This window comes from Dicentrarchus labrax, unplaced genomic scaffold, assembly GCF_905237075.1.
Source record: "Dicentrarchus labrax unplaced genomic scaffold, dlabrax2021, whole genome shotgun sequence".
In the NCBI taxonomy this organism is placed as follows: Eukaryota; Metazoa; Chordata; class Actinopteri; family Moronidae; genus Dicentrarchus; species Dicentrarchus labrax.
This window is the reverse complement of record NW_026136719.1, coordinates 20,005,731-20,031,873: the sequence shown is the minus strand read 5'-3', so window position 1 is coordinate 20,031,873 and position 26,143 is coordinate 20,005,731. Positions and strand designations below refer to the sequence as shown.

At 39.3% G+C, this 26,143-nt stretch overlaps 2 protein-coding genes across 3 annotated transcripts in view; both read left to right on the top strand.

Moving 5' to 3' along the window:
- The window catches only part of hipk3b (homeodomain interacting protein kinase 3b), a 39,627-nt gene extending 34,751 nt beyond the window's left edge, over window positions 1-4,876 (top strand). The window contains exon 16 of the mRNA XM_051380449.1: window positions 41-4,876. Within this exon, the coding sequence (XP_051236409.1) occupies window positions 41-511 (471 nt within the window). The 3' untranslated portion in view covers window positions 512-4,876. The remainder of the gene's footprint in view (window positions 1-40) is intronic.
- Window positions 4,877-6,307: 1,431 nt separating this feature from the next.
- kiaa1549lb (KIAA1549-like b) overlaps window positions 6,308-26,143 on the top strand; it is a 59,486-nt gene continuing 39,650 nt past the window's right edge. For both annotated transcript variants that reach the window (XM_051380445.1, XM_051380446.1), the window contains exon 1: window positions 6,308-6,682. In XM_051380445.1, the coding sequence (XP_051236405.1) occupies window positions 6,460-6,682 (223 nt within the window). In that variant the 5' untranslated portion in view covers window positions 6,308-6,459. The remainder of the gene's footprint in view (window positions 6,683-26,143) is intronic.

Below are 26,143 nucleotides of genomic sequence, written 5' to 3'. Positions count from 1 at the left end.
GTGAATCTGATAAGCTAGATATTGTTCTTCTCTCCTTCAGGTGCAGCATTTCGGTTCCTGCCATCAGGAATGGAATGGCAACTTTGCCCACCGGAGACCACAGGCCTATATCCCCCCCACCATGCATGGGCACACATTTACCCTATCCCACAGCAGCCCAAACCACACTACGGGCCCCCACCCCCACCTTGGGGGCCACCCGCACTCCCATTCCACCTTACTGTCCTACCCCCCGTCTGGTCCTCTGGTCACGGCTGCACCCGTGGCCCACCTCTTGGCTTCTCCTGTAGCCTCCCGCCCTGTCCTCCAGCCCACCTACAGCATCTCCCACCCGGCAGGCATAGTGCATCAAGTCACAGTGGGCATCAACCCCCGGCTGCTGCCCTCCCCCACCTTGCACCCCCAGGGCCAATTCAAGCCCCTCTTTCCCCCGCACTCCTACATTGCCTCGCCTGCCTACGCCAGTTTCCCTCTCAGCCCCACCAAAATAAACCAGTACCCTTACATCTGAGCATGGCTGCCCTGGTATCCTTCATACCACCTGAGGGCTAAGTGAACAGGGCGAATTCTATCTTAAACCACAAAGAACATGGTTTTAATTTCCAAAACCATGGCACAACCACAGAGAAAGCAAGCTATTTTTTGAATCATGTAGAAATTGAACTTCAAGCTTTAAAAAAGAAAAAAGAGTTCCAATGGTGGAGATGATTTGGGCAAAAATTAAGAAGGAAATAATGTATGAATGATTGAATGAAAGAATGAATGAGTAGTTAAACTCACACTTAATGTGTTTTGCACATTTGATATATCTTTGCATTGGATCTTCTACGAATACTCCTCAAAACAGGTAAATAATTGGGGTGGTGTTGAATAGTTAGGACTTTGCACCCCTGATCCCAGCTATTTTTCTATATTGCCTTCTTACGTGTGCAAGACACATTCATATTTGTAAAGCCATCCCAGTCTCTAGCTCTAGATTGACAGATGCACACGTTGTCCACAGTGTATGTTGTACTGCGTTTGAAGTATTTGTACCTTTTCGGTGTCTTTTGGTGTTAGCAATGTCAAGTCATTTAACCGATTTAAATAGGGTTGTTCCTCACGCTGCATGTGGTCTTGCATGAGCAAAAATGTAAACGGAAAGATGCATAGACGTTGCTCTTATTGTTCGTGTCACAAGACTCGCTGCATTGTATAACTGTCCCCAGCCATAGTGCCTTACATATTTGAGGTTGTTAATGTTACTACTTATATATGACTATATACATGAATATTAATGTACTGGACTGCAGCACTTGAAATTCCAATCAGTTGGTGCATCCTATGTGTGAGTATATATATGCACATGTGTATATGTCCATGCATAGCCTGCATTGATGTGATGTATCGCGGACAGCGGTGCTTATTTTTTGGAGTCGGTGTATATTTCAGTGTGTAGTGAGTTACTTTTCTGTTCTTTCAAGAAGAACAGCATGCTTTGCTGTTGCGAATGCTTACTGTTTCATTAAAAACTGTTCTTTTTTTTTGTTCTCCCTTTCCCGAATGAACTAGTGTACAAAGTGCAAGTACTGAGTATTGCTTAATATTTGATAATCACTTTCTATTTAGTGAAACTCTTATTATGAACAGTATTTGTACTGTTTGACGAAACTGCAATACAATCTAAATAGTCGATTATTTTTCTTTTTGTCTTCGTATTTTCATTTTGCGTGTGTTCACTTTGTTTCTTAGATGTTTAGAAGTGTGGTGGGCATGGCTTTGATTAGGTAAGGAAAAAATGCAAACGAATTCACGGTATGGAATCTTCTAAGCCTGAGCAAACCATGCAGTATTTGATATACACACATATATGGACATATATTATAGAGCTAGACTATTTAGTACAGATGCTTGATAAGGTGTGAGTTAATTGTGTGCAATTCTCTCATTTATGCATGTGTGACAAAGTTAACTTTTCCCTTTACATTATACCATTTGTTAAAGGCTTAAGGCTTATCGGTGTCAACTGCTTATTTTATACATTCCGTCAGGGAGGATATATACATATATAGATATATATGATGGTAGCACCAGTCTATATATATATATATATATACATGTATATATAGATATGCTGTGTGTGCATTTTTTTTCTGTTCATTTTACTAGTTACGTGTGTAATTGTCTTTTATTTTCAAATGAAGTTGCTTGTGCAGCACCAAAGACTGTAATTCATTTCCTGAGCAAGGTAGCTATTCTGTTTGCATAGACCTCAGTTATACTGTAGATGTAGAATGGGGTTAAATTAAAACAAACAAAAAAATTGTATTTAAAAAACGGCCGAGTTTTGTCTAGCTTATTGGGCAATTAATAAGTCGTATCATTTCTTCTTGAATGTATCATAGATAAGCTGCTATATGATGATTGCCACTTCAATAGCTGTGAAATTAGGTGATTTCTCTGAGTTTAAACCTAGCGTTGCTATTTTTGTATAGGTCCCTAATTATCTGAAATAGAAGTGGTTTTGATTTTTGTGTTTTGCGTTCATATTTGGAGTGTCATTGTAACTACTGTATTGCTGATGATGAACATTAGTTGCATTTGTTGTTTCTCGGGGTGTGTGTTTTTGCATCAGTATTTTATCCTTATTAACCTTTCGGGCTCATCACTGCATATAAATGATGTATCGATGTAACTTAATTTTTGTATGTTTTCATATTGACGTTTTGTACACATCTAAAGCTGTAGCTTGCAGGATTGATTTAACTTTTTCATTGTATGTATACTTTCAGTACTCTTCGGTGTGTTACAGGAGCACTGTGAGATGCCAGAAAGAAAAAAAAATCCATTATGTTCATTGAAAAGCTTCAGTAATGTTTCCACCAATTACACACAAACACGCTCACCACTAAGCACTCATACAGGTAGTTAGGCTTGTAAGGGTTTGGGTGATTAGACCATGTGTCCAAAAAAACAAACTTAGCCCAATGTTTCTGTTCCCAAATAACGTTTTACAACTTGTTTTACTGTTAAATTGATTTGAACAAATATTTATTGCAACCTTTTAACTGTTCAATGTTATATCTGGCTAGAATATCAGTGTCACAGTTTGATATTCTAAACTGCCTTGTGTTCGGATCGCTCTCCCCTTTATTAGTGTCTCATATCAAAACGATGTTTTGTCAATGCGAAACTGTGGCCATTGTTATGTGTTCCTTACTGAAATTGAGACAGTGTGAGCAGCACTGCGTATGTGCCTTGAGATTCAGAAAGTGAGAGTTCAAGATGGTGATTCCTCACCGCTTATTTGAGGAGGAAGGCATAGAATCCAATAACGGTTCATTACCGTATAGGGTAGACAGTCTTTTAGCGGCCACATGACCAGAAATAAAAACAAAAACAAACACAAAATATGACTTCATCCCAGTGTCATTCCAGGGACTTGTACTCCTCTGTTCACCTCGTAGACATGGCAGAGAACACGTACATGGTGGCGGTGGTCCGAAACAAGACGAGAACCGCCACCAAACTCTCCTCTGTGATAACACACCAATAAAACACACACATACACTTAATATGACACTCAATCTTTGGATAGTCACTCTGGCTGAACAGCAGATGCAATACTTTACATTGTGCGGTCATTGCACCACCAAGTGTTCTTAGATAATCTCCATGCTTGCATGTACACCTAAGTTGCTTCACTTTGTCTGCCTAGAAGCTGTCTGCTCAGAGCAGCTTTTCCATTGTGTAAAAGTTAACCAGAGTGGGGAATAGCCAGAACACAGTTGACAGCACTGGCCTTTAAAATCAGTGGAGCCAGGTATAATCTGGATGTTTATCCTGTGTTCTGGATGGAAACCGCTCTGGTCAAGGAGAATATTGTGGTCAGTCAGTCATGAGTGCAATACTCCACATTTAAACACTGACATTGATGGTGTTATGTTTTTTGATAGCTTTTTTTTCCTTACCTGTATGCTTTACTGATCATACTCAAGTATCATTTTGGTAAAGAAAGAAGGCATGCACTTGGCAGATTAGTGCTTGAAATTGTTCCCCAATACTAAGCATGTGAAATGTAATCTGTGTTTTGATTCCTCCAAAGGTATTCACCAGCAATGCGCCTGCATAAACTCTCCCATACTTGTTAGTAAAAGAATGGATGCAAGAGGAGAGAAATCTTCAAACTGTTTTTAATTTTCCACACACGATTGACACCTTGGTTTATGGATAACTTTTTTTGAGGATTCATGTATCATTTAACAGATAAAACAGTCATTTGTAAAATTACTACTATTAAAGTTATGACTTTGATATCAGAAAAAAAAAAATCCTCTGCTGCGGTATTATCCTTTAAAGATGTTAATTCAGGGTCTGTATTAGTCTAAATGCTACTGTGTTACTCTTTTGATTTGATGAGGTTTGTTTTACTCAAGCTCTTATTTTCAGTTTTCTGGTCATCTGTATCAATTTCAGAGTTAATTCACACTGCAAGTTATGGAATCATCTGTTTAGATTGCTCATCAAATAGACTTGATTATGAAATCTGAACTGTTACTGTTTTAATACCTGTAGATTTTTTGTGGCTTTGTTATTTTTGTTTTTGTTTCATTTGCTTTTTTTATTTTGTGCTACACTAGTTTGCCATGTAGCAATTGCACTGTGCAATATTTACAGTATGAGGACTGGGAAAACTAACTCTATGGATGTGATGTCTATTTACAGTTTGCGATAGTGTTTCCTCTCTAGTTCTCAGTGATTTAGGTGTGACCAAGCCTTCTCTACTTTGTCACATTAAGCGGGTTTTCCAGGTGACTCTTTTGGTGAGTGTCAAAATAAGACTTTATGGTGTATTATTGTTAAGATTCACTTTGAATTAAAAAAATCTATTGATGCAGCTTGTCTTGTCTTGGTCTGTTTTTTTCCCATCATTTTATTCATTCATTCATTCATTCTTTTCTTGTATAATATTGGTATATTGAAAGTTGTGCACCACATTTTCACAACATTGCTGGTTAGTAACTCTGGAGCAATGGTTTTCAAAATGTTTGTAACGTAAGACGATCTGCAACTGATGATTATTTTTATTATTGATAAATCCTTTTGTCTATAAAATCCTAAAAAAAAGTGCATTCCATTTTCCCAGAGTCCAGTGGGACATCTGTGGCCAAATGTTTAAAATTGAAAGATGTTCCATTTTAAATTATACTAAAAAAAGGAAACCAGCAAATCCTAGCATTTGAAAAACTGCAAAATACTATATTAGGATTCATTGATTACCAAGACCTGTGTTGTGGATTAATGTCATTAATGTTCTGTCAGTCAATAATAGATTCACTGATAAATTTATAACTGACAAACTCCATGTGCTGATGAAGATCATGTGATACGATTGAAAGCAGATCACAACAGCTTCTAAAGGGCCCCTGTGGCAAGATTGTTTTTCAAATGAGAAGCCTAATATATATGGGTGAGCACTTTTCTGTTCCCCCTGGAGTCCATGTCAAACAAACCAAACATATTATTGCTAAATAAATGATGCCATTATTGTTTTTAATGTCAGAAATTATACACCAAAAGTCCAAATTACTTTTTAAGAAAAGCTTCTCTGTCAGATGGTGTTTGTCTGATTTGATCACCTTAGAACCTTTAAAATGCAAAAAAATAAGGGGCCTTCATCTCCTCTCATCATCTACGGGTTTTATGAGGTTTCTCTGGGTCTTGGCTGACACCTGGTGGAGGTGAAGAGGAACAGCAGCTGTCCTTGTATCTACACCATGAACACATTCAGGTAGCACTGTACCCCTCAGGGCAACCTGCACATACCTGTTAGTGGAGGTCAAGACATTTTTTTTAAAATGTATTTTTGAATACAAACCGTGTACGTTAACACGTCTGAAGCTGACTGCTTCATATGGACTCCTGTTTCCCTCACCAGCAGAGGTCGTCCTGCAGGCGGCGCGCTTTGCCTCTCTCCCGACAATTAACGGCAGAGAGGCTAATTTGCGCACTTTGACCAGGGGGGAGTGTTACACTTTAAAATTATCCACCCACCAGCTGCCCTATCCTTACATTTGCGGGCTAAACGTCACCCGAGCACACACACACACACACACACACACACACACACACACACACGCACAGAGTATCCCGGCGTCCATCTGGAGCAGGTCTGGAACAGCTAAATGTCAAACCTTTGGAAAGTGTGCGCGCAGCCCTGCGCCACACGGCGATGATGATGGGTGGACCGAGCGGAGCGGAGCGATAGGGCGCATTTCTTAATTTCCCTTCAACGCCGCTTCTCCCTACAAACCACCCCCCCCCCCCCCACCCCGCCACCACCACCTCAACCCCCCCCTTAGTCTCCCCCAGCCCTGGACACACGACGAGACCGCGGGACCGCTGTGTTTCCCGTTCGAACACGAGGATTGATCCAATGTATTATTTACGACCGAAACTTCAGCAACTTATCCACTGGATATGGCTCCCGGTTTGAGGAGTGGGCGGACGGGTCACCCCGACGTGGTGGGAGCCGGCGGAGCGGAACCCGGTGGGTGCTCGCCGCGGAGGACGGATGCCGGAGGAGAGGGGAGGTGTTTGAGGACCAGGTGGCGGAGCAACGGAGCAGCGGGGATGCTCGCGAACTGTCTGCTGTCTGTGGGAATGCTTTTACTTGTTGTCCGGTGCGCTTTGGCCGCAGAGGGTAAGCAACACCGCCGCAGCTGTCCGGTCCTTGCCTGTGACATCCAATGCTCCACTGCGAGTGGCATCAATTGTGAAGCGTTAAAAGCATATCGGGTGGAAAATTGATCTTTTTTGTTTCGCACAGGCAGCGTTTTGTAATCCGCACAAGTATTGCTGCTGGGTGCATGATTCACAGGCTGTGTGGACGGAGCGGTGGTCGGCTTAAATAGCTTGCAGTATCATTATTTTAGGGAAGAGAAAGAAAGAAAGAAAAAAAAAACCTCCAGGCAACCTATACGCTTCTTTGCATATATGCTGTGTGCAGGAGGCTGTTATTGCATTGCAATTTGCGCAGTCAGGGTATGTGTCCAAATGGCTATTGTTCAGGGTTGGATTCCATCACTGACCGCACTGACATGATATGTTGTGTGAGAGACGGTGTTGATGCTGGACTGCGCAGGGTTTTTTTTTTTTTTTTTTTTGCTTTATGTGATGTAACTCCCTCACCTACTAATCTTTCCACCTGAGCCTGGAGCCAGACTACTCAGTTTGTCTCTCTGATCAGATTGCACTGCCCAGTCAGACCTTGAACCCAGGTTCCTCCTCTGCAGTCGCTGGGCTCATTATGAGCTACCTCAACCTCAACTTTGTCTCCCATGTCATGTCCCATGTCAACTTAACTCCCCACCCCCCTTTTTTTCTGCAATTTGAATTTCATTTTTTGGTTGCATTTTCAATGCAGAGGTTAAAACAGTATTATAGTCTGTAAATTAGCTTAAAGGACATATTGTGGGGAATGCAGTGCAGTCACAGGACAGTCAGTGTTTCAGAGCATCTGGGTCAGCACTAATGACACACATACTGTAGCCCACTGTAGGTCTGTCTGTCTCTGGCGGCATGAGAGGCATCTGGGGTAAGGCTGGCCGATATAGCTGCCCTTCAAACCATGAACGCTTGAAGGAAAGGATGCAAAAGACAGTTAATGTCTGCGTGTGCACTGATTTGGCAGCAACCCTGAATGGGAACATAACAAAAAAAAAACATGTTCTTTGCAAGTATGTTAAGTATGTGTATCCAACAGTAGACCCATCACCACTCTCCAGTCTACAAACTGTGATGTGGTGGCTGTAAGTCTCACCTCTGCTGATGCACTGCTACAGTAGCAGAGTCTCCTCCTCCTCCCTTCACCTCCTCCTTCTCACAGTCAGCACATCCATTCTCAAACACATGAGCCCAGCAGTAGCAGCACCTGAGCCATACAGTACAAATTGGGTTAAAGAGTACACTATAGTGTTCAGCTATGTAAAGATTGGTTTCTGTGGTCTTTTACACTGGCGTCTATGATAGTCTGTGTGCTGTCTATATATATCGTATAGTGTTACTGGTTTGAAAAAAATGGAGGACATACTTTTAGCTCCAAAGAAAGATCCAGGGTTTTGTTACAGTCCCCATGATTGTCTTCTTCATTGTTTTTGGGATGTAATTTAATACATTAGGGAGAGGAGCAACTCTCATCACTGCGCTCTGGATTTTGATTGATTTGTTAATGTGTCCTGCAACAATATGGATATCCAGGATGTTCACATGACGAATCATCATGTGAAGTTCCACAAATCAATTTACATTTACATAACAGAAATGCCCCATTGTGTCTCTGTCTTAGCTGCCGAACATTTTCTATAAATCTCTCTTAAAACAAAAACCTCCTCATTAGAGAGCCAACTCAACATGTTCCCTTCAGACAACCAAAACAAATCAGGTTTCTTTAACTGAATTATTCAAACAGATAATTCTTGGGCAGAATGAAAATCATCCTCAGCAACACAAAGATCCCAACAAACAAAAACACTGCTCTTTATATATGCCTTAACATTCGAGGTACCAGTTCTTAACTTCGCACACACCTCTGCCTTCTCCATAAATCAAATTGTATACATGTTTCAGTAGTCTTCTTTGATTTGAATGTATTTTCTAAGCTTTGGCTTATTCCAAATCTCCTTGGATCTTTAATGGGACATATTATTCAGGATTGTTAGGGATGAACCAATCAGTGCAGATACCAACCTAATGATCCTGGTTTAAGACCGTTTCTTTGTCAATACCATTAGGAAATCCAGCATTTCCTCCTTCAGTTGCATTCATTCAGTGATTCAGTTTTTAGTGCCACAGTGATCCCTGGCCTCATGTTACCTTACATAAAAGCATTATTCCAGTGATCTTATGCGGTGAGCTATACAGGTTTTACATTTGGAAACAAAGTGCAGTGGAATTAGACAGCACTGGCAGAGTTGAGGAACAGCCATAAGAATAAATATCATGATGACCAGAAGGCCTTCTTCTAATATTGATCATACATCATGATATGCCTTTGGGTGGGTAAAATCACATTTCATGTTGTTTAGTTGTTGTCCATCATATTGGGCTGCATAGTAAGGGGAAATCAAAGGGGAGCTGTCCCTTTCATGGTGGAACAAATTTGACTTAGTAATTGCTTTTGTATTGTTATATTAGACAACAAAGTTGTTAATTCACATTCACAGTCTTCACAATATAATTACCATGATAGGCAAGCAATCATAAATAATACATTACAAAGTTGAAGTGTGCACTCCTCCTCCTCTATATATCTTCACAAATTCATTCAAATACAGTCTGGGCTGACTTTCAATATCATGTTGGCTGCTCCTGCACAGTGGCTGAACTACTAAACACTAGAGCTGCACTGAGAAATGGGCCAGGCCCATATATCTGCTGATATTAGCTTACTGCAGATACATCAGTATCTGTATATATGTCGGCCGATAAGTAACAAGATGTTGCAGTACAGAAATGTATAACTAGGTATGAGGTAAGAATTCAGTGTCACCATTACAATTTGGAGTCTGACAAGTAGATGTTTTAACTGTAAAATGTCCTGCTCAGTATGTATCTTGGATACTTGGATGCAATTCTTAAAAAACTGAAAAAACAAAACAAATCTGAGGTGTTGTAAAAAAAACTTTAAATCCAGTATTGGTCAGACTACACTGCTGTGTGTGTGTGTGTGTGTGTGTGTGTGTGTGTGTGTGTGTGTGTGTGTGTGTGTGTGTGTGTTTTACTGAATGAAAAACATCCTCAATTGCTGTGAGCTGGTAACACAGCTTCCTCTCATGTGGAATCAGTACAACATGTGGTTTCTATGGGAACACCAATATTTGCCCAACAGTAACCATTTCCCCCTTAAACCCTTCAGCCGTCAGTAGAGTAGAGGACAGTGCAGGGTGCAGTGGGTATCCTGAGTAATGTGGCTGCAAAGGAGAAGCTTTTTCATGCAGTTAGATTGATCTTTAATTAACTGCCAGGATCTCTTGTCTGGTTTATTGCTTTCTTATTAACACAGCTGGAAAAATTATACTCAGCAGCAGCTCTAGGACACACAGAAGAGCGAGCTAAGCAAATGCATCTTTGGTTGTTGCACACAATCAAATGACTTTCCTCTGACGTCAGCTTTGTTTACTCCCACTACCACAACTCGCCCCGTTGCTTATGAGTGCTGACAGCTTGGTTTTGACAGGGGTTAACCTCGCAGACCTTTTTGCTGTGTGAGATGCTGTCCCTGTGCTGTATGCCAGTCGTTATTCCCTGCTTAGGAATTCATAGAAAGGAGACATGACAGAAAGATTCAAAGCCATTTCCTATTTGCAATGCAGTCTGGGGCACTTACCCATAAAGCGACTGTTAATGTGTGCGTCAATGGACCAGGGAGCTGCACATCACAACACTCTCTGTGGTTTTTCTTGTTTTGTGTGGTTCGGTACCTTGCAGTTTTCTTCCACATTGTCTCAATTAGCAATTTTCAGGACCATCACGATTGTTAATGTTAGAAACTTCCAGGAATTGGTTTGTAAAAAAAAAACAGCAACCATGACTCACCGTTGGTCTGATGACCTGTCTGCTGTGTGAGCTCTGGGTTTTCAGGAGCGCACAGAGGACATGATTTCCCTGTTTATTTCCCTCGTTTCACCTCATTTCAGTGATTTACTGTACAGCAGTTAATTATGTTATGGGTAAACATGTCAGGGGCTTAAGATGTATGTGTATGTTTGTGGTGTGTGTATGTGTGCGTGTCAAGATAGGTGGTGTTTTCTTAGTTGGAGCCTCAGCTGTGCCTCTATGAGTGTTTAATTTGATTTGCGCTCAATCGTGATGCAAACATTTGTCTTGTGATCAGACCGATACCAAATTGAAAAGTCAATTTCCAAAAACCAGTGCTGATTTTTTAAAGCCTTATTTATATTCTGCTCACAGTTCATCTATATTCTTCTGCATGTGATGCCGATGTTTTGACAGGGAGACCGTGTGAGTTCTGTTCAACATTATGCCAGAAATAAAAATGCTAAAAGGGCAGAAACAGAGTGTCATGAAGTAATTAAAAATATATTAGTACTGGCAATCCTTCTGAGAGTAAAAGAATATTCATTGTTATCCATCTCCGCTTTAATTTACTCACAGGGCTCTTTTTTCTGTCACATCTTAAAGAAAGTCAAAAGGTTTGCTGTGTTTTTTCTCATTCACCGCTGTAAACAAAGCAGGCAACACTTCTACAACACATAGAAGTAATGATAAGTAAGGCAAAGAGGCTTCTAATTAGTATCCTGGACCATCTGCCTCGCATTATCCCTTGTGCAGTTCAGTGCAATCAGGGAATATTGTGTTTGTGTGTGTGTGTGTGTGTGTGTGTGTGTGTGTGTGTGTGGGGGGGGTAGGAGCTATCTCCATGTTTCCCTCCAGTATCTCTCTGTACCTTTGTGCCTCTCTGTTCTTTTGCCTGTCTCTCTCTGTGTTTTGGCGGTTTGGTGCAGGTTGATAGCAGACAAAGGCTTGGCCCTGCTGCCACTGCTTGAGGAAGGACAGCAGTCTGCCTGATTTACTGGGACACTCTGTATAATACACCACACAGCTCCACACAAGGCATCACACCACATCACACAGGACCACAGCAGAAGACAAGTATGAGGGGCCTGATTCTCTGGGAAATGTAGGTTCTTTGGATGCTAAAGAACTTCCCCTTATGTTCTTAAGATTGCCTCCATCTATTTGAATGAATATATAACAACTTGTTGTAATGTGTCTAATTTAACTGACTGAGGCAATCAAGATATAAAGGCAAAGGAAAATAGACTTTTTTTCAGAATTGTAAGAATGCTGTTTGTCAGTATGAGTATGTTAATCCACTTGTGTGACCTTTCAGAATAAAACTTTTAAACTAAATCAAAATGCAAGCTTGGTAACTAACCTTAGAATAAACTGAGATCAGAAAGCGCTAGAGGATCTGTTCTGACTGTCAGGGATTAGAGAACAGTTTAGAACAGTTACGGGGCTGGCTTTATTAACGGTTTACTTAAATGTGTGGAAGGGGATACTACAATTTTAAACAAATAAATAAGATCCTGATTTTCAGGAACATGTCAAGAACAAAACTGAGAACTCGGAATGGCACTCATAGAGCAAAGATATCCACCAAGGCCAGTAGTCCACCCTTCTATGATGTGCAAACCTGCAAGTGCAACCACTATACATGCCTGTATTAAATTGACCTATCTCACAGTGTTAACGAAAGTGAAAAATAATTTGTGTATCCTCGCTGTGATTTGGATCCCCTCCTGAGTTTAATGTGTATTTCCTTGGCCTCTGGTTTTTTGACAAACAAACAGCACTGAAAGGTGCTAATTGTACTAAGAGTCGGATCATGCTCGAACAGGGGTGTGTTGGACCTTTAGAAGTTCTTTAATATTGTATTTAAAGTGTAATTTTATGGATAGAGGGCTCTATAAGCTATTCCAGAGATGCACCTCTCGGGAGCCACAGAAGGGGCCTTGACTGGTGGTTTTTGTCATGTTTGATCAAGGGAAGTCATTCTCTGTAACACTGAGTGATTTCATGGGAAAGGGAAAGGTATGAAAGTTCTAAGATGTAAGATTTTTTACCAGAAGTGAATGAGGCTGGATCAGACGAGGATTTAAGATCTGTGGTGTGCATAAATGAGCAAGACAGAAGGAAAGAGAGAGAGGGAGGGAGATTTGCCTCTTCACAGACGGGGTCACCAGTCACATTTGATGGTGTCAGTGTCATTGTACGATATCTAGTTTTTGTCTACTATTGTTATAAATGGAAATGCTAAGTGTAATGTTAAGTGTAGCTGTAGGCTTTGCTTTTTCACACGGATGCCACTGTGGACTGTGGCATTTCAGCTAATCCCTTTGAACCGCTGGAGGAGGGAATGTGAGCTCACTGAGACATACAAACACATTCATTACACTGAGCCTTCACAATGTTGCATGCTTAGCAGCCAGCAAAGCGTGCATGCACACACTCACACAACACATACTAGCTAGAAACTCTAGGTACCCAGTAAGTCCTGTTGATTTATTATTTTTGTCTGCAATACAATCAATGTGCAGCAATCTTACTGGAAAATTAAGCTGCACTGATGTTTTTTGGCTACCTGATAGACACACAGCCTTGACGTAATGCTTTATAATTATATAAATATTATCTATGCTGACATGCTAGAAAATAGTTCACTACTTACAAATGTATCAGACACAAAACAGTAGTGTTGTCCCGTTGGAGTCATGTTTCTGTCCACCTAAGGAAGTCCAACATTCATTCTTATTTTTGCCCTGTTTGGGGCGGCACTTCATTAGCTAACTTTCTCTGCCATTTGGGGCTGGGCAAGTGGGTTTATATGAGCCTGTTTGCCAAAGTGCTAAAGTGCTTGGAGCTGCTGGAAACCTGTTTAGAGTGGACCGATCTCTCTATCTCTCAAGCGCTGGCACCTTTAATGCAGTGGCAGAGTGAAACTACAGGATCTCATGAGATAGATTTCTCAGCAAAGGTTTTTAAAAAATGAAATCCTTTGCATACATTACAGTGTAATATACGGGGTTTACAGGACAGGTGCGCCTTGTCTACTTCTGCCTAACTAGGATTCGTCTATACAGTAAATTTGTGGCTATAAAATGTAAACAGTTAACTTGAGCTGCATAGAGCTTTAGAGTTAGTCGATGCTTGTTTGTGTTTTTTTTTTACTGCACACAACCTCTTTCACATTACATGTAGTCATTTGAGTCAGTGTTCGTGTAGAAAATAACCAATGAATGGTACATTGTTGGTACGTGACCCCTTTCCCAGTCTGAGAATTCTCATGAACACAACTATCAGAGCTTTTTTTATATTGTCATGTAAATATGCCGTTTGGTTGTATGCTCTAATTGGATTGTATAGAAATTGGAGCTAGACTGACATTGTTCATTATCTCTCAGCTTACAATAGATTTGCATCATTATGAAATGAACATAGGCTACTGTGCAACCTTTGTTGAGTTTTTGTATTTTTTTTTGTAACATGTCAAGACATTTCTGATTTAATGCACAACATGCAGTATCATTCAGTATATATGCAATTTTACATACAACTTCCTGCCATGTAGTGCTATCCATCAGAGAAATATTCTATTTTGTCATATTAATTTCAGAAAGAATTTATTATATAACAGTCGACAACATCAGTGCATCTTAGACATTCCTCACAACCAATTCAGCATATGACGTCACCCCATGTAGTGTCCTCAGCCCAAGGCAGAGAAAGGTTGTTTGAGGTATAGTATGGCTCTGAAACATCAGTGTTCCACTCGCGGTCTATAGAGAAGCCTTTGATTTTAAATCCCAGTGACATCACAGTTTCAGGGGTTCTCTCAGCTCGCTGATTTCTAGCTTTAGTGAAGCAGGTTGAGAACGGATGCAACGATGACAGTGTTAGTGAAGCATCACGAGTACTGGGGAGGGCTAAGCTGAGCTCAGAGCATTAAAGGAAATGTTCAACAGTTTTAGAAGCCTATCTTATTAATCAGTAATCATGCTGTCTTACTTCTTTAAAAATATTCTCCTGACAGGATATAGAAGTGGTTTAAGTGCTTATACTCTTACCAGATTTGGAGGTAATTCGCATGACCTGCACAAACTAAAATAAGGTATGTTGTGAGACATACATTGTTTAAATTTGAGTACACCGAACTGTAGTCATGTAAAAAAAGAACCCTGTCATACATTTTCAATCACGGACAACAATTTTCTTTTACTCTTTTTTTCTGCAGCCACACACACACAAAACACATATTGAAATGCACTCACTTTTATGCACATTCATAAATCTATAACACATAGCATTTGTTTGATTTATGCCCTTACTTTAGTGCTCTGAATTCACCCCTTAAGTCTTAAAATGAGACTGGCTGTTCCCCACAGGCCAATTCATTATTGGGATAATCCGAGTGTGTAGCTCCACTGCCTCTGGAGAACTAACACTTTGCATACACACAAACAAGGCCTTTACACATGCTCCAGCTTATACCCATCTGTAGCAAATGTCTATGTGAGCTTCAGAATTAGTTTCTCTTCATCCTTCATGGGTATTTTATTAGTCTATCCTCGGAGATTGTCCCAGCATTTGTGTAGTCACACGTCTGTGATTTGTGTGATCTGTGTCATAACGTGCCACTCTCAGCACTGTGTAACCTGCTGCAGAGAGGGAGTATTACTTTTGTTTTCATTTTAAAAAGTTTTTGGAGTTTATGGAGCTACTGTATTGGATGTTCAATTTGTTTCTTAATATCAAGTGAATATTTTCTAGCTGAAATACATCTGATATATTGCACAGGAGACCTAAAGCTCCATAATTAAATTACAACAATGAATGTCTCTGTTTTTCATCTACCCACCAACCAAACAAACCATATTAACAATTGTACTACAATACAGCTACTATATCAGTGAAATGCAGTTTACAGTGTGACTGTATGTGTTTCTGATTCAGTGTTTCTTTGTTACCTGTGAAGGTCAACAGTGTGTCTGTAGGATTAGATCAAGGTACCTCATGGTATACATACATCTCAGTAATGGTATTGTCACCTAGGAGACAGGCCTCTCCTTGAGAGTGGATGTCATTACGAGTCATGGATGGTACCCATTAAGTTACGCATGCTAAACGTTGTCGTAGTGGGGGATAGGGATGTGCTCAAGTTCAAATTAGAAGAATGACAGAATATCCAATTCAAGAGGTAAGTCTGTATGGAAGGAAGAAGAAGTTCAGCTTCAGTTTGATATGAACAGACAGACACTCTTTGGAAAGGAAGAACTGATGGAAGAAAACTTGAGTTTTAATATTTGTAACTATGTATCAAAAAACTAAAAATAGTGGCATGTTAAAGGCAGCCAGTTACAAGTGAACATACAATAAATTGCACACAAAAAATACAAAAAAATGGCACAGGGAAAAGAAATTACGACAAAGATACATCACATCACAAAATCCATTTATTTCCATTTCCTCTAAGGAACACTGAAAAAAGCAAAAGAACATAATACATCTTTACAATCTTACCTTTTTATGCTAAATGTCCCAATCTTGATATGACATGATATGTAGTTCTCATTGTGAAAGAACCTACTCAAAGGAGGCTACCTTGCCTTGCCTTGCTGGATAAACCATTCCTGAAAAGATTGCCCCCAAGGGGACGTCCATCCTCTTAATAGTATCTGTCTGCCTACCATTAAACTTGCCTGGAATAAATTTGCAGCACCACAGCGGGCTACTGTGAGTGGGTATATAATCTTGGTCTTAAATCTAAATAAGGACTGGTTGTATTAAATAATGAAATTCTTGCCCAAAACAGTCTGATTTAGAAGAAATAGCAGATGGCCTCGTCTGAACTCTGACACTTCCAACAGTTTGCATTATTTCTCCGCCTACATCTTGAATGGCGTCCAGTAGAATCAGTGAAATGAAAGTAGACAAGCTTTTAGTATTTTGAAAAACGTCCTCTGTTCTTTGCAATAACTATCTTCAGTAATAGTCTCTGAGAGCTGCATTTTTAACAAAGTGGGGAAATGAATAATATATTAAACCCATTATACTTATGAACTTTAAGACTTTGAGATGGACTTCTGGTTGACCCACACTACCAGAGGAGTGCTAAAGTTATCTCTTAGAAGATTTTTCTTTTCCATTTGCAACAGATGTTTTTAGCACACCATAAATTCTTATAGAATGTCTACAGTATCTGAACACAAACACACTGTTTATGTTACACTTGTAAAGCGGGCAAACTGTGATGTGCTGTCACTATTTTATGATGACAAAGTCATACAGGTTAATTAACAAAATGACAAAATGAGTGACCACGGACAGTTGTTTGCAACAAACACCAGCTGCATTATAGGCAGGAAAGGGTGCTGGTGTTTTGATGTGCAGTGTATGTTTCAGATGGTAAATGTTCTTTACTATACTGCCACACGGCCCCCAAACTCGTATAAACAGGCTTATGTTATTCGAAAGCAAATTTTTCTCAGTATCTGAAATGCAAATAAAGTGCTTAAAGTACTGTACTAAAGATAACATGTGTTACATCTATTGATGGCCATAGAAGAGACTGCATTTAGAATATACAGATTTAAAGGACCAGTGAGTAGGATTTAGTGGTTTCTAGCAGTGGAATTGTAGATTGCAACCAACTGAAACTGCTCGACCTCAACCAAACATGGAGGAGAAACTACAATGGCCGCGATAAACGCAAAAGGCCCTATCTAGAGCTGGTGTTTGGATGGCTCATTCTGGGATACTGTAGAAACACGGCGGTCCAACATGGCGGACTCCGTGGAAGAGGACCCTCTCCCTCTGTAGATAAAAACGGCTTATTCTATGGTAACGGAAACACAACAATTCTTATTCTCTTATTCTTACACACTGGACCTTTATGGAAGAAAATCTCCTTAAAAGATCGAGCATGTGTTGCCCCTCTTTTGATAAAAAAATTAACAATTTGGAATAAAAAAATTATTTTTTTGTGATGTAACATACATTGTTAGTTCTGCCCTCCTTCTCTTCAGCTATTAATCGCCAACACTTGTCACAAATCCTAAGATCTTAAATTGAAATGGTCTTTATGGTCCATAATGCTACAACAGGTAGTGCTGATGCTGGACCCCTTGGTGTTATAACATCTCAGTCATTACAAAAAAGACATTGTCAAGTTGATCACATAGTGACCCACCCATTTGTTGAGTATGTAAAAAAAGCAATATTACAATTCAAGACTGACATTAGTTTTTTGTGCTCCTTCTACCAAAGCAATTTTGAACGTATTATCCATTGATTTTGCAATTGCCATTACAGTAAATTATTCTGCCTGGATGTTAGAAGCAAAATGTGTTTTCACTGTCCACTGAGCATTTGGTTCTTTATTCACTGTCAGGTCTCGCCCCTGGTGCTACTTTCTAACAAACCTCCTTTCTCTTATTTAAAGATTTATAGATCACAGCCTTTGAAAATCCAGGTTTCATGGTTTTAGATTCTTCATATATTTTGACTTTGAACATGCCCTCTATGCACTCTTTTTTTTTTCAATTGTTCTCATAATTAACTTGCTTAATAGATGTTTTATTTTTTTGCTACATCATTACTAATGATCATAACTAAATTATTTATTTAATTGCATATCTGCATCAGTCTGAAATTACAAGTACAATATATATCATTATACATATTATACAGACACATATATATATATAATAGAGTAACCTGACAGTAGAACAAAGAGCAAGTATAAGTTGATTTTCAGAATTGTATAAAACCAATGGTACACTACGGAAATAAAAAAATCTAAATCACTCCATGCATGAGTTGGGAATGGTTATGTAATGTAATTTAATGTAATGTATATTTGAAACAAGTAAAAACGCTGCAATGTTATAACATATAACATGATGGGTCCCTGTGTATCTATAGCTCACAAACCACTGCCCTGGTGTAAATATCTGCAAAATGAGGAGACTCATTAAAGACAGGCTAGCATGTTTTTACATGGCCACCATGACATCAGCAGCTGCAGTGTGACACAGCTGCTGGCCCTGTGCTGTTGTGATGAATTGAGGATGTAGCCGAGGCCATTGATTGAGAGTTCATCCATCATGCTGCCTGCTGGAAGAGGTGGTGATCTCTGTGTTTGCTTTGACTGTGCGGAGTGTCAAGGTTGAATGTATGATCCCTGTGATGTGAAGCATTAACAGTGTCAGTGTTGCAGCTGAAACATGTTTTTTGACTTGGTATTCGGCTGTGGTGGACCGCATAATGCAGCCATGTTGTGTTTTCATTCTCACCTGAAAACTGTGTCTGTAAGACTTTCTATGCTCTTATTCTCTGTGTCTCCTAATGTGCCCAAAAAGGAGGTGTAATGTAAACTGTGATTTGCCGTTTCTTTGCTGGTCACAAGAGAAGAAGGGCAGCTATATTTTTTGTAGATTTTTATAACTGTGTTGCACTGCACAAGTTATGGCCATTTTAATATTTCTCACTGACTCACCAGCAGTTGCAAAACACAACCAGTGGTCATATTATTAAATAGTGGCTCCCAGTGTGGGCTCCTTCCAACTCCAGAGATGCATGAGCTAAGGCTGTTCATGTTACTCACTTTTATAATCTGCACAATTTCCCAGAGCTAGGGATCTAGTTCTTTTTGTGCCAACCAGCAGTTAAATGGCCAAAAAAGTATTTTAGTACTAGTAGTAGTTTAACCCGACAGATATACAGAAGGGTGTTGGTAATGAAAATGGACGTCAGGCTGGACAATTGATTGTTGATTGATTGTCTTGTGTAGCGTATCATAGTGGACGACAACCAGTGCCTCATCTGGGACACTTCACAGCGCTCTGACAAAAGAAAGAGAGGAAAGGTCACAGTTCTTTCTTTTTATAAGGCTTTTCTGAACACCAGTATCATACACACCGCTTCTGATGCCATTGTTTGTTTACATTCTTGTTCTATCTCCTTCCCAATTACATCACGCAGGTTATGAAAAACTACAAGCTATGATTGATTGGGGACCAACAAAATTTTTTTTAAATACTGTCACCAGGTAAAACACGAGCTACTCAATTTGTGGCCTGCTGCTTGTAGTGACCCTCAGATTATAGCGCATTGTGATTCTATTACATACATTTTGACATTCTTGTGCTTGACTCAAGTGTGGATTTCGGAGGGGATCCTGGAAGCTTAACAGGCTTATCCCACCTTGTTATCCCTCTTTGTCCTCTTTCCTCCATCCTCCTCATGCCTTGGCTAACCTCCGCTGCACCGTAGCCAATAAATATGGTCAGAGCCAGGGCTTCTGCTCAGTATCATATGGTAGCGTTCTCCAGTCTGGGGGTTGGGAGGAGCTCAGGAGCCCATTAGATAATCACAAGGGACAATATTATCGTGACAATTTTTCCAGTTTCTTTTTTTCAAATTCAGCTTTTTTCTTGTGAAATACTGAATTACTTCAAGCCTTTAGACATGCGATAATTAATCACAAGAAACATCATGAAAGTAAAATCGTTACCAAAGCTGCTCACCTCCCTGCATGTATGATCAAGGTCAAGTTTAGGTTTCATTTGAATGGTTAGTGCGGCAACTGCTGCAATATGTCTTTGTTATGTCACTTGCAATTCACAATGGTATTCTTTTGCGTCATGTATATGTTAATACACTCCAGAGGCAATCTGGTTGATACATGAATTATGTGTCGCTGTGACAGAATCAAAGTCACTTTATTCAGTAAATGCAGAGACAGTTTTGCTTTAATGACAAATAATTTGGGTTCATTAGCATTATTATCATAAATAAATGAGACCATTAGGAGATTTTTGGCTGCTCGTATTTTAAATGATGTTATTTGTTGTTTTTCAGGAAGAAAACAATTGTGCATCTAGCACACAAGCAGTAAACTCTTGTAAATTGTTTGCTTACTATAATGTTTATTCATTACTTATTATGTATTATTATTAGGTCTTATTCTTCATGCTCTACAAATCAGTCACACAGAGAGGAATGCCAAGGAAGGGCAACAAGTTACAACCATTATTACAGAATGCAACCGAATTAGCAGAACATGTTGAATTTCCATTCAAACTAGTTGAAGGTAATTATATTTAATATACTACAATTACTTTAATGATAATGTACAAACACTGAAAAATGCTGCATGTTGTACCTTTATATTGCTATGGGAATAGTAAGACCTCACATTTGTGCAGGAGGGCAGAGGACATATAAGTCTTTCACCTGCAGGATGAGCTTTGACTTCCTCTGAAGTCTTTCTAATTGGGCCTCTGAAGGTCCCAATTACAAAGTCAGAGGCAAAGGCATGTGATCTCCCCAACTGTGATACTGGAGTACTCATGTGGTCTTGTTCAGTCTATTTTTTTTTTTTAAGTGACCGCGCCATTCCTTCACCTACTTTCCCTGTGATGTTTTGGTCTTTTGAATAGCAGACTACAGGTCTCAACCCTTCACTGAGGTCACTCTGCAGTGATTATTATTATTAATTTTAGTGATCATTATTTTGTAGTTCTGTACTGTATGAGGCGTGCACAAATTTAAATCTTTGGTAATCGATCGAGTCACAGTCATTGTTTCTAGGGCTGTGCAATTAATGAAAATATTATCAAAATTGCAATGTGGCCAAGTGCAATCCTGTCCTATACAATAAAAGGCCCAAAATATATTTCAAAAAAGGTAAAATGTGACAAAACAGCATTATAATGAAGTACTGCAGTGCTGCAGAGAGGCCCTGGTCTACAGAGCTTGTTCTCTGTATGAAAAAACATGTTTGTTTGGTACAGACTCCAACCATTGTCACATCGTCGTGATTTTAATAGTTTTCCTCAGTGAAAATGAAATTGTGATGCAAAAATGATCATTATGACTAATCGTGAATTATAATCAGACATCATGACCCAGCACTGAAACAACTGCCGCATATAAAATGACTGTTAGGCTATCCCTGATAGAATTGTACAACATTAAACTTTATTGGAGGAAATGCACAGATACTCATTTGTTTCTGCTGTCTTTAGATGTTCTTGTGACTCCCTTTTTTCAGTCAATTTAAAGGTGTGGAGTTTTCTTGTAAACAAGCATGTTATGTTCATTCAGTGTTACTAACAAAAAAAGAATGCATTTGCTTCCTCATAAAACATTTGCAAAGCTGATTTGAAAGTGTTTTAAATCCTGCATCATTTATATTCATGTTGTCTTCTTCACTGTCTTTGGTGGCGTATGCAGCTCATCTTGGCGTGTTACTGCCACCTGTTGATCAGTGGTGAACAGTGTGAAACCACTGTCAGGGCTGTGTATCGTGCTTGGACCAAGAAACAAAATGGGTGATGAAGCAGAGCAAATACATAACTCAGGATGAGATCTTCACCGTAACTCAGTACACAGTCCCGTCAGCTGCCACGTCACTATCTGCTGCCCTGCCTTGACCACTACCTGTCATTTCACACCCACAGCCCGCCATGTCAAATGGCTTTTGTGCTGTAATCCCAAGGCCCATCACAGCCCCAGCATGCAGCTAAACTCCTACACTCGTCCCCTGCCTGTTCTGATATGCACGGCCCCAGGAGACGACCATGAGCTCTGGTTTGATACAGTCCCTTCTCTCTAGTTATGTATGTGTATTAGGTTAAACCAGGACAAGAGGTCTTTATTTGAAGAAGCAGTGAATATTTTTGACGATTTATCCGAACCATCTTGAGATCTGGTTTGCTGACACACAATGTGAACATAATATACACAAACCTAATCACTGAAGTTGTCTAAGACGATCAGAAATACTATGTTTTTCACACTGTACTGTATTTTTACAACCTAAATGATAAAACAATTGAGATAAAAATGTAAATTCAGTTGTTATAGTTCATTTGTATGATGCTTCCATGGCAAGACAGTACATGTATTTACCTTTGCTTTTATCTCTACCACTAGTACTCTTTCTGCTTTCAACCTTGACAGTCCAGGCCAGTGTTGCCGCTAGGCATAATGCTGAAGTGAAAGATGACTTACTTTTGGTGGTTTTAATGGGACTCTGATTGCCTGCAGTACCCTACAGAGCTGTCTGACTTGCAGTCGTCCGGTCTGCCTCAGCAAGGTTGATCTGATCAATTTTAAATTTAAATTTTTATAAACCATGAATCTGTAAAGATCAGTGCAATTACAATGTTATTTTGTAATGAAATGCACCCAGTTCCCCTTAATTTACCCAGTCTGCTTCTAATCCGGGAAGTAATGTTCTGTTTTTCACAGGATGTAGAGGAGTAACTTTGTATTGATGTAGACCTTTTTAAGTCATTGTTGGAAAACACATGGATGTAATTAATAATGTAAAAAAACGAGTGCCTTTCATTGAGGCGAGCCTGTTCAGGGCCCTGCTATCATTCATGCTGGCTACTGGGAGCTGAGCCGCCGTTAATGTTATTACTTACACTTGCGTATTTCTTGGTGTCACAATATCTGCTGTGAAAAAAGTCACTATTTGCTTTATTTGACTCGTCAACATGCTGCATCTAAGTTTGGGGACAGTTATAGTTAGGGTAAAGGAGAGGCTTGGCTTGCCTGAAGATTTTTTCTGCACATAAAATGATGCAAATGAGCAGGCGAAGCTGTAGAAATGCAGGTTAATGTAAATATTCTGTAAGTCTAAAGTTGGAATCACCTCTCTTGATCTGTTAATCCTTAATAATCATAGGCAGATCTATTATATATATTATAATAGTTTACATGCTAACAGTAATGACTCTTTAGCAGTGTTGTTTTCCTTAAAGTTATAAGATGTAGCAGTTTTCTCTGGTGTGATGCTTTTAGACCTCAGTGGGTGTATTGAACTTCTCAGCCATCAGCACAGTAACCACTGGAAATTCACCCTCCTCCTCTGGAAGTGTACGACAGCAGCATATTTTATTTCACTGCTCTGCTGATGATGCTAACATGCTGTCTATCTTATATTAATTTTGATTTGGCCACTCAGCCATTACTCTCCCAAAACGTCTGAGCTTCTTCAAAAGATATGTCATCAAAGCTATAAATACGTGCCAAATTGATTTAGTCCGTCCAGCACTAGAAATGTTATCTTAAACTAAAGAGTTTAACTTTCAGCATTATTTGTCACAATGTTGAGGATTTTCTTTGACTTTTTAGTATCATGTGTAGAGGATTAATGCACCCTTGTTTCTATCAGTTGAAGAATGTATATAAATTAAAATAAAACAATTTGACTGACTCTAAAGGCTTTTACATAATATATATTTATTTAAACGAGTCTAACTGCTTACTGCTGATATGATAGTTCTTAATGTGGTGGTTTATTTTAGGGACAAGAGAAGAGACATGCAAACTGAAATGCCTCATCCATCTCAGTGTGTATGTTATCATGAAAAAATACAGTACGCATAAATGTTTATAAGTTCTCATTCCCTGGCTCCGTATTAGTTTCATTGTGAAACCGCAATAGATAATAGATCATTAAAACAGTTTTTGTGTCTATTTGCTACTGGAGCATTCAATTATAGCTTGAACCAGAGTCAGCATTTTAAAAGTGAGCACTTAAAGAGGCTTGAAGAAACAATCAGTTGGGGAGGACTACAATTAACAAATGTGTCTTAATGATAAGCACTTTTCTTATGTAGACAGTAAGGGCCAAGAGCCATTTCATACAGACACAGATGTAAAAGCTCTATCATTCTTTGGTCTGCAGCACATTTGGTTCTACATTTAGGCTTAATCACTTGACTATCTCTGCACATGTCAAATTTACTTGTTAACATATTTTGGAACCCTATTTGTGCCATTGTAGATCATTAACATAACACTGCAACATTGTAAAAGTTTTAAATGTGTTCACAATAAATCCAAGATATTGTTTTTTTTCTGGAATAGTTTGTTTTGTTCAGCAGAACTGTGTCCATATCCTTTATTCGTTGAATTGTTGCAGCACTTTAATTTCCGAATTTGCATAATGAGGCCAGAAATCTATTAAGTTTGGCTGCTGTTTGTCCATTTTCACCAGAAGGGTTTGAGGCAGCAGATATATGATCCCTCATGTGTGATTGGAGGGAATGTGTCCCCTGTCACCTTCCAAAAAGCTTGCTAAAAGCCCTGAATAATGGCTCTAGGGTGTGTTTAACTGAGCCAATGCCTGCCATGGAAAACACAGAGACACTTAATAGGAACATTATTGTAATGTATCCCTATGTATTGGGAGATAGAGATACAGGTAGTGTCGGGCTATTTGCACTGCAGTGTACCAGTTACAATTTAGTTGCCGGATCTACAGCATTGCATGTCAACTAATAACTACCAGTTGCAAATCTCTGTCATCTCATATATTATTATATTGCTCAATCCTAAATGACGCTAGCTCAAGCTCAGGGACAAGGACGGTGGAGGACAGCCTTGGTGAGCAGTAATAGGAGTGGACAGAGTGCAACAACATAAGCCATGACTACAGCGAGCTGCATCAGGACAGAAGTCAGTGTGTAGACATGTCAGGCTGTAAAAGACAAAGAGTGTCAGTGGATAAGCTGACTTTTATTTGGAGCGAGAGAGGGTGAGAGACAGTGAGAAGGAGGAAAGAGAAAAATAGGTGTTGAGATAGTGTTCAGCCTCTCCTGAGTGACTGTATTGCCCGGAGCAGTTTTTCTTTCAAGTATTTGTTTTCAATCATTTTACCATTAAAAAAGGGAGAGACCACTGGTGTCAGAAGGTTGCTGATGCATTCTTGATTGATACAAATGTTCAAAACAATAAAAAGCTTTCATGTGGTAGCTTTGGATCACATTTATAAAACAAACAAACAAAAAAAAAAATTAACTAGAAAGCACTCAGTGCATTCATCCACTATGTCTAGACAATCTGCAAAATGTGTTAAAGTCTTAGGTCACACAAAAATGTTGGGAAACGTGCACTTGGATCTGCAAAATACACGTAGTCAAAGTCAGTCATGTCAATCTGATATGTGTGCCAGAAATGTCCACTCATGTAAGTTCAGTCATTGAGAATGAATACCTTACAGAATATTCCAATGTTAAAACATGCGAGTCTATTTGCTGAACAGCCAATTATGCTAAAATGTAGTGTAACAATAGAACAAGTATAGCAAAGTCAGCAGATTTTAATGTCAACATCCATCCAATGTTTTCTTATATTAGCTAATGTTAGCCACGATAAGCTACTGCTCACAGCAGGCAGACCAAGCAGAGCTGTAGCAGCATAACCCCCGAGTGTGTTAAACTGAGCAACAGTGGGGGGGGGGGTACTATCTTATAAATGAAAATGGAGAAAAACAAGTCACTGGGGATCATTGGCAAAATTCAAAGTTTTATTATTGTTTCTTGTTTATTAACTATATATTATTCCAGGATGTATCCCTATTTGATTTATGGTAATATTGTTTGGGCAATCATCATGAACTTTATTTGCGTGTATGTATGTGTATGTAATACTGTATATAACATGAATATTTATCAAATATGTGTGTTAATGTTCTTGCCTCTTTTGCTTACAACATCTTCTTTTTTCCTGTATTGTTTTCTAAGTATTTCTTTTGATGTTTACTGATTGGTTATTGTTT